Source organism: Sebastes fasciatus, chromosome 14 (assembly GCF_043250625.1).
Source record: "Sebastes fasciatus isolate fSebFas1 chromosome 14, fSebFas1.pri, whole genome shotgun sequence".
Lineage (NCBI taxonomy): Eukaryota > Metazoa > Chordata > Actinopteri > Perciformes > Sebastidae > Sebastes > Sebastes fasciatus.
In genome coordinates this window covers 5,503,247-5,515,659 of record NC_133808.1, presented here as the reverse complement: position 1 = coordinate 5,515,659, position 12,413 = coordinate 5,503,247, and the positions used below count along the sequence as shown (strand labels likewise).

Sequence of the window (12,413 nt, the reverse complement as noted above, 5' to 3'; positions counted from 1 at the left end):
TGTTCTAGCCGTTGGTAGGTGTTGGCACAGGCCAGACATTCAGTCGGGCAAGCCTTAGCGCTGTTGCACAAAGTGTTGACACGCTGCTCCTGACATGATGGCAACGGTAAACCTACCTTGAGAAACAGAAAACATCGTGTGCAGTGTTGCGGGGGGAGGGAACCGCTCTGATGCAACATACGTGCACACATGCGCCACAGGAACGCTGCCAGTTTCCACAGTTTTCAACACGCAACATGTGCACCAAATACAGATGCACAATTATCTGCATGCACACGCACAAACACACATCAACAGATGCTGCAGCCAAAAGAGGAATCAAGCAGGTACGTGAAGGTCTGTGTGCTGGCAGCCAGCGTGGATGCCATTGAAGCTGTTAATCATGGTTGTAATTACTGTTCTACAGCTCCAGATTATGGGCGACACTCAGTCCCGACAGACAGCAGGAGAGATGTTTTATGTTTCAACCAGTATGGACGAGGCACGCGTGTGTTGTAGCAGCCAGCTATTTCAGCCTCACCTTTTTTGTTTATTGAGGTGTCAAACCCAAGCACCAGATATCAGTTCTTCATCGGGAGAAAAAAGTCTCGACAACGTGACGCAGAAAAAAGAATTAAAAGTTACGAAACATTTAAGAAAACATTTTTTATTTGACATAAACTGTACAGATGACATTTATTTTGACTAAATGATTCTTAGACAGGAACTAAAAATAACGTTCTTATTAAATAGAAAACTGAAACAAAAATAGAATTAAAGATGAAAAACAATGAAAAGTGTTGCTTATTGTACAAAACAGAGAATGAAAATAGAGCTAAGAAAATGAAATCATATATCGTACCCTGATACAGTGGTAGGCCTATTGCAAAGTGATCAGAAACAGTATTGTACACAGTAACTCAATGGCCTTGCCATCTTAGTACAATAGCTAAAAATCTTGGCCTCTTTGGTTCCATTAATTAGGTAAAATACATTTGAAACAAAATTCAATTTACTTCTATAAAAATAACTTTTCAATGGCAGTTTTTGTTTCACTAATCCCGCAACTTTTCAGTGCAAACGTCACAACAATCATTCGCTTTGGAAAGGAAGCGAAAGATTACATTTCAAGTATTGATAAAGAGCAGGAGGACTGGAGCGAGAAAAGAAAGGAGAGAGGAAGAGACAAGGTGGAAAGAGGAATCAGTCTAATAGAGCATGTTGAGTATGGGGTATAGGTTACTATACATTGCATAGCTCATGTGGCACTTATTTAGCGATAGGACAGGACACTCAGTACCCCTTGGAAGGCATTTCTTTATACAAGTGCTATTCAGGGTGTGCATTTCAGTTTCTGCTAGTGCTGCACTGCACTGTGGCGACCCACTGGGTCCAAACTAGAGTCTCCACGTCCGCAGGCCCACTTCTACTGAGCCTTAAAGGGGGGGGGCAGGAGGAAGCAGTTCTCTCTCTCTCTCTCCGTTGCACAAGTGAAGTGCACTTATGAGATCTATCTTCACCTGGTTGTCATGGTAGCAGGGCCTGCAGCTCTCTTGACAGGCAGGAAGCCGAGGTTGCGGCCCGTAGTCAACGGCAGCAGCAGCTCTGTGGAGGACTTTCTTTCGCCTTTTCTGTGGAGGGGTATAATCCTGCCAGGCATTAAGCGCTGCCGGTCTAATTCCACCAGAGAGGACAGTCAGACTGTGTCTGTCGGCATAGTAGGGAAGTGCTGCTGTTCTGAATTGTATAAGCTGATGAATTGTCAGTGCTTTATAAAAACAAAAGTCTGTCATGTGCTTAAAGTACTTAAAAGAGGGCTGGAGGAGCGGGGTTGGGAGCGTTGGGGCGAAGCCAATAATGTCATCGGCTGATCCTGTCACTTTCCTTAAGCGCTTGTTATCTTCATTCAAGAGGAGATGATGAGCCATTATTTTTTGACTAGAAATGGCAAACTAGAGCAAAGTATCATTTGGTGATAATCATTCCCTTCTCGTCCCGTCACTGACCAGTCGTCGCCGAAACGGACTAAACTCGGACAGCAAGCATGTCACTCAGTCTGATAAATACACACACTCGCACAAACACGTGGAAACGCACACATGGACGCAACATTGGTACTTGCTAGACGTACCGGATGCACCAGTGTGCGCGTCGCTCGCACATACAGTAGGTATAGATATATTGTATATGTGTACCGTACAATAACGTCCTGTTTGTACAAAAAGGCCTTTCTGACTGTTCCAAGTTCAAAGATAATGAAGGGGTCGGTGTGTGGACTCAAGCACAGCCACACTCCTCCACGATCATGTTGGGCACATCCCTCTTGACGATGTTGTATTCATCGTCGAAGTAGAGCATGGACATAGTACTGAGCTTGGTGGGGATGCAGCAGGAGTTGACCGAGCCCGGGCTCATCCCTCTCATGCGGTACTGGTTCACTACTGCAGTGTGGAAGGACGAAGCCGAGCCCGGCACACCCGCCATGTAGGCCGGGCAGCTGCCCTCGCAGTAGTTGCCGTAATAACCGGCCGGCGCAATGATCCAGTCGTTCCAGCCGATAAGGCGGAAGTCTATGTAAAACTGCTGCCGGCAGCAAAGGCCCCCGCTGCTGCCGTCGCACTCGAGCCCCCGCTTGCGAATGCGGTGCTTTCCGTCCACCTGTCGCGCGCGCACCACCAGGAAGGGCCGGTGGGACGGGTCGCCCGGGTCCACCAGAATCGGAACCACGCCGGACGTCTCGCAGCCGTCGCAGTGGACCTCCAGGTCCTGCCGCCGGTTGCCTTTCCCGAACACGGCCCGCACCGCCTCCGAGAGGGGGAAAGTATGCCAGCCGCTGCGTTTCAGATCCACCCGCTTCTCCACCAGGACCCAGCGGCCTGTTGCTCCCCCTCCTCCTCCACCGCCGCCGCCACCTCCTGGGCCTCCCTCTGCACTGGTGGCAACCCCAGCCTCCTGGTAGTGGATCTTGACCGTCACCTTCCTCCGGAGGCCCTTCTCAGGACCGCCTGGCAGGACACGGAAGAAGAGCCACAGGTTCGCCTGGGACACGTACAGGTTCTGGTTGCCCTCGTTGGAAACCAGGAAGAACAAACCAGACTTGGAAGATGTGTGATCATCTGTTGGAGACAAAAAAAAACAGGAATGGTTTATTCTCAATCTGCCATCTCTACAACATTAACGGTTCAATGTAAATGGAGAAAAACATGACACATCAGTCATTTGAATAGATAGCTTGATAGATGAAAACAATGTATGCATAACAGTCAGGTAGTGCTTCTGTAGAGCTGGATGTGTCATTATCGACTTTGGAAAAAGTAGTTTGACAAAGAATTCTTATTCAAAGATTGGTTCAGTTATCAACAATAACAATAACAGTCAGTCTTATGGTGGGAGAGGATGATCTCTGCTCCATTACTGAAATTCCATACTTCCATGACATCTCCATGACAACTGAGCAAACTTCTATCTGCTGATGAGGGCTATGAGATGAGGCTGAAAGCTTGGGAGCATTTCTACTAAATGGACCTTGTGCCAATAATTTTTTTTGCCAAATACATTGTTATTATTTCAAAAGAAAGGGCTAAAGACTGTTTCCCTTCTTCACACACACATGTACCCACATAGAAAGCAGAAAGCCTCCCAAAAAGGGCACAGCTCTGTCTTTTAAGGGCTGTTTTCCCCTTGTTTTCTCTGTTCGCCCTCAATCACTGTGTCAGGTGACCTCTGTGGCAGCTCCTGATAGGCCAGCTGTGACGGGGAAGTTCTGGGATCAGGCCCAGTTGGCCCCAGGTCCAGCTTTGTAAGTGACAGGGCCAAAAAAAAAAAAAGGAGCGAGGGAGGGACAGGGAGGAGAACAGAGAAGAGGAAGACGAAGGAAAAGGAGGAAGGACGCGAAGTGGAAAAGGTGGGAGGGTGGCGGACACGGCCAAAACCCCCGGGGGGTTCATTGAGTTCGCCCCCACCGTACCCCACCCCTCCCCCCCCCCCCTCCTCCTTCCAGTGTGAGCACCCCTGAGAGTGACAGCACAAAGCCCGCTGCGAGGCACTGGGAGACAGCCGCGCTGCAGCCCCCGCCATTGAAGCGCGTGGCTTTCCAGCGAAAAGCATGATGTGGCAAAAATAAAAGCCATTTACATGACACTGGCCACTTTCTACAACGGCACAATGAAGAGATCCCCGGGAGTCTAAAGGTGGCGATGGGCTTCTTCTCTAAGCCTAATGATGTCTTCCAAATTACCCCCGAGGTAACTTGAAAGGTTTCTATTTCAGGAGATTCGCCACAATGTGCTCGAGCGGAGCAGCGCCTTTGAAAGCGGCTAAATGACTTTGTTTGCCGACTGATTAGTGTGTGTCAGTGTCAACAGGTGGCCACCAAAGACGGGGCCCCCCTCTTTAAGGCGCCTCACGCCTCTTCCTCCTGTAAACCGCGGCTTTACATTCACACAGGGACCTGTTCAGACCAGCTCTCCACTCTGTTGCATGTCAGCTGGGAGCTCAAGCACTTCACACACACATTTTCACCCAGCCATGCATGCATACACACACCCATCCCCATGGTAAGCAATACATCAACTATCAGCCTTCTCAATACCAAAGCCTGTGGGTAAAGTATCAAGTGCACAGTGAGAACATATTGAAATCCATCTGAAGTGAACGGTATAAAGGCATCAGCGATCAGCAGGCTGCTGTAAAGGCCCCTCAGGGCTACAAGTAACTAACCTCACCTCATTTAGCACCGTGCGTTCCTACTTGCCTCGACAGCTCCGAGCTCAGCGAGAGGGGGGATCGCACAGCAACAGTGACAGCGTGGTAAACAGACAATAAAACTAATAGCTCAGCTGCTGTTTGTTCAGATAACTTGGTTAAGACGTTTGTTTGTTTCATAAGGTGATCGGTTCCCATTCAGGATATCTGCATTACCCGGCAGGATCGGATCTCCACATCAAGTGCAAAAAAAACTGATGCAGCATTGACAAGTTTTGGCATTTGGTTAACATGTCAGTCACACCGGTGATGCTCTTATAGTTACGCACCTTTTTGTAGCAGGACTTCAGCCAACTTTGAATGTCATTGTCAATTAATCTGTCATTTATATCTACCGATTAATCAATTCATTATTAATCACCATGTCCTCAAGGCCAGGCTGTGTATCAAATTGCTTGTTCTGCCTGACTGATTTATCTGAGTTATTATTATTAAAATAATGAAGGGATCAATTGTTTTCTGACTTTAATCCGTAGCCCTGTTTGACAGCTTTTTATGAATCACACAGGAGTACAAGTCACAGTGCTAACGCTTTGTGACAGAAACTATGAATCAGCTTATGAAAGCATCACTGCCACAACAACAGAGGAGTCCATCTTTAAATTTAAAAAAAAATATGATTATAGTGCTGAGACTTAGGATGAGACTACCACAACAATTACAATTACATAAACTCCTATCGGGTCACTTTAGTAGCTGCTCTGGAGCTTTCAGTCACATCACATGATTCTCATCAGTTGTCCAATTCTCTGTTTTCCTGAGCACATTAACAACCTCTCATCTGTGATAGCTTCAATCAGAAAAATAAAAACATGTGATATGGCCGAAAGCTACTAAATGGACCTTGAGGTGTCGACAACTCTTCCAAAGGTCAAAAATGAACTATCAACCTACTGTCTGCAGTGTATTTGAATGAGTAAATAAATGAAAAACTGCAACACTTTACCCAGCTGTTACTTTTGGGGGATTTGAGGAATATGAAGCCCTCACTGAGCAGGGCACTAAGGATCACCCTCAGCATCACATACAGGTTTGATCTTTGGGCTTCCTTAGCATAGAGTGCTCCAGGGGCGGCATATTTTTGTAGGCCAACCAAGAAGTTAGAATTGCACGGGTTCCCTCGACAAAAAGTCAATGGGATTTTTTCCATTGGCTTTTTGATGCTTTCACGTTTTGTTACGTAAAATAATCTCTACAAATGAACACCACTTTTATGATTTTGAAGCATGAATGCAATTGCCGGGAGTACAAAGCTAGCGTTAGACTATAAACGAACTACGCCAGCATGAGTATACACAACGAGGCTGTGAAGGAGGACGAGTCGGTGTGATGACGTTTAGTAGTCTCATTTAAACACTTGTTAGAAACCGCCTTTTGTAAGACACATAAAAGCTTCAAAATTCATCAGTGGGATATTTATTGACGTATTTTATGTCGCAGAACAAAATGTTAAAATCTCTTCAGCTTGTGTTAACCACAGACCTTATTTCAGGCATCTAACTGAAAACCCATTGACTTCCAGATGAGGGAACCGGAAGTGCCAAAATGCTAACTCATTTCAGGGTTTTAGGACTCATTCCTGTAGCACTCCATAGAGAGAGCATACACCAACATACCATATGACTTACAGTATAGTCTAGTGGTGTAGTGGCGTTAATGAGGTGGGTGTACTACTACGTAGAAGTGGGTATACTATACTTTATATTCCGGTTGCTTTCTGACTGATAGATACTGTAAACTGCCAGAAAGAGAGGTGGGTAAACACTACCGCTTATCTCCACCGAGGTCCTTTTAAGGAACAAATTGTTCTTTTCATCCAGTGTTATAAACAATTTGGAGCTGGCCCCGACACGCCTCGCCTGACCCCCGTAGTTGAGAAGTTACCAGTGAGAATCAGCGGGCGGGACACCTGGGTGGGCTTGTGTGGATAAGGAGAGCTGCTTCAGCGTGTCCCCACCTGCGCCACCAAGTCAGAGGAGAGGCCAATGGAGGCAGGCAGGCAGCCCCCGAGCTCATTACTCAAAGCTGCTGTCGACAAGACCACACGCCGTGGAACGACAAGGGCGCGGCATAGGAGCATTCGCGGCTCTGAGATGAGCAGAGGCGTGCGTATAGCAGCAGCCGTCCCTCAGGCCCCTAGTCTCAGCACTCCAGGAATTCCGCATAGGGAGGGTGAGGAGGTGAGGGAGGGAGATGGAGAGGTAGGGGTTTGATGCGCTGGACGTTTGGCGAGAGGTTAAAGCCGCTGGCTCTGTTGTTGTCAAAGCTTTACTACAGGGGCATTTTTTAATAACATTGCATACATCATTTATAGGACCACGAGCTATAGAGAGGCAGCCAGGCCCATTGAGGACTGAAACACACACTTGCGGGGGTGAATGTGGAAAATGTCTGGACCCGGTCCAGGAGGGCCATGACTGACAGCTCCTCATGAAAGAGTTGTGTCCTGAAGTAAACCTGCCAACCCGATCCTCGGGAGGAACCGGGCTGGAGTTAATGACCTCCCATAATGAAGTCTTAATTCCGTGTCTTGGACCACTCGCCGCGGGTTCACTGGGTCCGAACGGCTATAGTGAGCAATCAAGAAGCGGCGATCTAAACTTCTCCATCGAACCCTTCTCTCTATTTCGCCCTCCCTCCCCTCCTGCCCTGCCTGAGTTCCCCGCTCCGCTCCCGTGGATACGGGACACCGAATCCCTCAGCGAAGGACCCGCGGGACCATGTCAGGAGAGAAAGGAGATTGGCATCGTCTCCCTCACCTGCCCGGGGCCAGCTTGGCAGACCTCTTACCTCTGTGCTACCGCAACTGGAGATAAGAGGGCCGGCTCGCTGGCAGTTAACCCTGTGCCGAGGATAGGCAAGAGGACGCGAGCTGACCTCCACACATAAACACCTATCCACATCTATTTGCTGGCTACTGTTGGCTAAACATATGCCAACCTCACCCCTCCACCCACCACCACCAAAACCCGCCTTCTCCTAAACTGTGACAACAACAATTCAGGCTCCCTCATGCTTGGGGGACAAGCTCCCCTGGCTTCAGAGCTTTCTGGAGACCTTGCCTCTGAGCCATGCCCCGGCTGGCAGCATCCGATCTGGGGGGGCGTGAGCCAGCTGGCCAGGAGGCAGACGGGGTCTAGGGAGCAGGGACCCAAGCCAGCTCCATGGTACAATGCCACACAAAGGCTCAAAGGTGTGAGGAAGAATAGAACTAGAGAAAAAAAAAAAACAGAAGTAGAAGAAGAAGAAGAAGCAAAAGGAGCCCAGCGAACCTTTAGAACGACAAAAGCATTCTTTACAACACTGCAATATGGGCACACACACACACAAACACACACACACACACACACAATATCACCCTCCCACCCCACTCCAGCATCACCAACACCGTCCCCCCCTCCACCCTCCACCCAACCCACACTCCCCCCAATCCAACCCCAACAAACTCAAATGTCTCATGCATTATTCGGAGCAATTTCTTTTGTTTTCCCTGTTTTTTTTTCTCCCCTCTCCTGCTCGACGTTGACATGTTGGGTTCAGCAGGAACACATAGTGCTCTTATAATAATTGCCTGGCTTTTGTTCCCTTGTCATGAGGGCGCTCAGATCATTCCCATTGGAAGGCGGGACCTATGGCAGTACCCATTTGGGGCTAATTGTAGCGGCAGGGCCAATGGAGAAACAGACAGAATGGTGTGTGTGTGTGTGTGTGTGTGGTTAACATATTCTATTTTGGTGTCTTTAATTGTATGTTTTCTTTTTGTTAAACTAACAGCTTGTGTCAAAGACGTGGTTCTCACAGTGCTAACTGACAATTATTGGATTCTGTCAAGCGCAGATGATTTTAGGTGTGTGTGTAGAGAAGGGTGTGTGTGTGTGTAAGAGAGAGAGAGAGGGAGAGAGAGAGAGAGAGAGAGAGGAAAGGGTGTTCTCTTTGGACTCCTGAGAATTAGTTAGATACACATTCTTAGAGGAAGGGATAAATGGCCAATTGAGGGACTTTGTCCGTATTTAAAAGAGGGCTTTATACATTGGAGTATTGAGTGTGAGCTCAGCTTTAGTGATGAAATTGGATTCAGAGGTTTCTTTTTATCCCCTAGACAACACATGGGGGTAATTTAAGGACTCCTCTTTGGTTTCATTTCTTGTTGAAAACAGGAGGATTGAGCAGCAACCACTGGCTTCAAGGCAGGAGAGAGAATAACTGCAATGCAATAAGATGATGGAAACGATGACTGCACTGGATCCAATTTATTTAAACAGCTGATGTGTCTCTCTCTCTGAGTCTCTCTTACTCATATCAACATGAGAAGCTTTACGTGATGAAATTCCATCTATGAATGAGTGATTAACTCACCTGTGCAGGGCTATATACCTGTTACACCAAGTCAAAAGGTGAATGGGTTGGGGTTCATCCAGGGGTCGGTTTAGATGCGCGCCATGAATTATTGATTATTTACCTGATTCTGCGAAGCAGATGATCTCGGAGTTCTCCGCCTGAACCTCGTTGTTGTAAGCAGCCTGTCCGTCGAAGCTGGGGATCTCCACCCGGCCGTCCTCTCGCACCTTGCCGGCGTGCAGCCTCCGCAGCGCCGTCACCATCGCAGCCTTGGGGATGGGATGGGTGATGTTGGGTCTGTCTCTCATCTGCAGCCGGTTCAGGATGTGCCTCTTCACCGCCTCCAAGAAGTCGATGTTCACCCGCTCCGACTGATCGGGCGACCTGAGGCCGCAGGACGCGCACGACTCCTGGGGAGGAGAGCTCTGATCCGTCTGCTCCGTCTGATCAGAGCGCACGGAGAGGACGCACAACACTAGACAGACACACAAAGCCACGCTGGAGGAGATGATGCTCATCTTTCTAAACTTAAGATCACAGTCCAGATGCTATGGGAGAGAAGGGTGAGTATGTTAGACACACACCCTGGGCTTTTAAAGTTTGATTTACAAATTGGAAAGTTCCTGGAGGACATCCACTTGTGCTCCAAACTCGAGATATCCACAGAGGCCAATGAAATGTTTGTATTCCCAAAACATACAAGAGTGCTGCTGCTGAAACTGCAAAGCTAATGAACTCCAGTAGTCATTATGCATTCAGGTTATCCAGCAATGCGTCTTTTTTTTTCTCTCTGCACTAATAAAAGTTCATCTCTCTGATTGTCCAAGCGTGCAACTCACAAGTTTTGGATTTGTTGACGCGCTTCTGTCACACCACGTTCACTTCACACACTGAGTGAGGAACTAGATACCAAAACAAAGTCCAGCGCCTCGCAGAGAAGTCTTAACTCTCGGTGGGTGTCCAGAGGCGTTCGGTCCACTCTGTCCCATTCAAACTAGACATGCAGAGCAGAGAGACTCCTCTTCTTCTTCTTCTCCAGCTGCAAGTCCCAGAGAGAGAGAGAGAGAGAGAGAGAGAGAGAAACGACGCGTCCTGTGTCTTCTGTGTGTATAGATGCGCCTGATGGGTACCGTAGGTGTCCGGTGCGCGCAGCTGTGTGGATTGGATGGCTCAGCTCCGGTGTGCGTCCTGGTGTGAGATGCTGCTGCTGCTCAACTGAGACCCTGTTCTGTTCTCTCGCTTTGCAATCACGACAACAGGGGCTCCGCGCACCCAAAGTTTTTATACAGGAGTCGAAACCACGTGGGGATTTCCACCAACTGGACGCAAGGGATTATAGTAGTAGTCTCCAAGGGCCACGACTCCACTGATGGAACAAGGTTTTATTATGGTAACACCCCCCCCCCCCCCCCCCCCCCCCCCACACACACACACACACACACACCACCACCTACACACCACCCCCCTCCGTCAAAGACTTATAGAGTGAATCATAATGTGATATCATCCAACTTTAACACATCACAGTCTTGGAAGAAGCACAGGTTTAGTTTGTGCGTAAAAGGCTGTCTCACTGTGGTTGATGTGTAGGTCACAGTTTCCAGTTTCTCATCTTCAAAGTCTCTTTTCCATCGCCATATAAAACGTGATCTAGATAAATAATATTAAAAACACATACAGGAGCCCTCACAGTCTCTTTGAATCAGTGTGTGAAAACTGACTTTGTGAAAAAGTTTCAAAATTATAAAGAGAATTATTTAAATGAAGTGTATAAATATAATATTTAAAAATAAATATAATATAATAAAACATCAAAAAAGGTCTGGGTGAACGAATAAATACAAGTTGGAACTTTATAGTCAAGTGAGTTCATGGCTTATAATGCTGATTAACAAATAAATAGCGCCATCTACCAATATACAGCTCTCATTACACACTGCAGCTGCATAGAGATAACTTCTGAATTGAATATAGATAGTCTTATTTAATTCTAATATGTCTTGAATGATAGTGCCCATTAATAAACTGGAAAAACAAAGTTTGGAAACTTGTGTTTGGTGGATTATTTCTCTGTTGTTACAATGCTAATGGTCATTGTATTTTATATCGTTGGAAAGCCTGTTTATTTACCTTCGCAATGATGTCCAACTTGTAAGGATCATGCATTTGTGGGATGAGCAGCACAGCTGATTATGTGGGTAGCGCCCAAGAAAAATTTGCCAAAATGCTCCGTCAATGGTAAACAGTGTATTCTCCTGTTGGTATTGCCTCTTGTTTTGAGTTGTTTGGTGGATTGGATGATTGAACTCTCTATCAGTAACAAGGAACAAACAAGACATATTGGCAATTTTACACTTTATTCATTTAATACACCGTCAGGAGCCTCAGTAGCGGTGGAAGATCCATACGCAGCCACAACAGCCTGGCACCTCCTCCTCATGCTGGTCACCAACCTGGTCACACGTTGCTGTGGGATGGCGTTCCATTCCTCAACCAGGATTCGTTGCAGGTCAGCCAGGGTGGTTGTGTCTGTCACTCTAACACGTACAAGCTGATCCTAAAAGTGTTGAATTGGGTTGAGGTGTGGACTCTTGGCAGGCCGTTCCATTGCCTCTACTCCCACATTGTGGAGGTCGTCTGTGTTAACCCTGGCTCTGTGGGGGCGAGCGAGAGTTAGGTCCGAGATTGTGGAGATATGGGATCGCCACTGGCTGCAGAATATCATCCCGATATCTCACTGCATTGAGATGGCCTTCAATGATGACAAGCCTTGTTTTGCCAGTGAGGGAGATGCCCCCCCCCCACACCATGACACTTCCCCCACCAAAAGCTGTTACTCCATCGGTTCAACAATCAGCATAGCGTTCTCCACGTCGTCTCCATACTTTGATCCTGCCGTCCAACTTTCGCAGACAAAACCTGGACTCATCACTGAACATGACATTCCCCCACATGTTCAGGTTCCATTGTCTGTGTTGTCGACACCAGCGCAAATGGGCCTGAAGGTGAAGGGCAGTCATTGCAGGCTTCCTGGTAGTCTTATGAGAATACACTGTTTACCATTGGTAGAGCATTTTGGCAAATTTTTCTTGGGCGCTACCCACATAATCAACTGTGCTGCTCATCCCACAAATGCATGATCCCTACAAGTTGGACATCATTGCGAAGGTAAATAAACAGGCTTTCCAACGATGTAAAATACAATGCCAATTAGCATTGTAACAACAGAGAAATAATCCACCAAACACAAGTTTCCAAACTTTGTTTTTCCAGTATATAGTATAAAAAGAAATAAAGAAAGAAAAGAAGAAGCGCAAGTTGAAAAGATAATA

General features: G+C 47.2%; 1 protein-coding gene across 1 annotated transcript; it reads right to left on the bottom strand.

Moving 5' to 3' along the window:
• Positions 1–630: 630 nt before the first annotated feature.
• inhbb (inhibin subunit beta B) lies at positions 631–10,417 on the bottom strand. The gene is made up of 2 exons (XM_074658227.1): positions 9,203–10,417; positions 631–3,095 (listed from the first exon to the last, which is right to left on the bottom strand). Exons 1-2 carry the CDS (start codon positions 9,597–9,599, stop codon positions 2,257–2,259), a joined length of 1,236 nt encoding a protein of 411 aa, XP_074514328.1. The 5' UTR covers positions 9,600–10,417; the 3' UTR covers positions 631–2,256.
• Between the last annotated feature and the right edge of the window lie 1,996 nt (positions 10,418–12,413).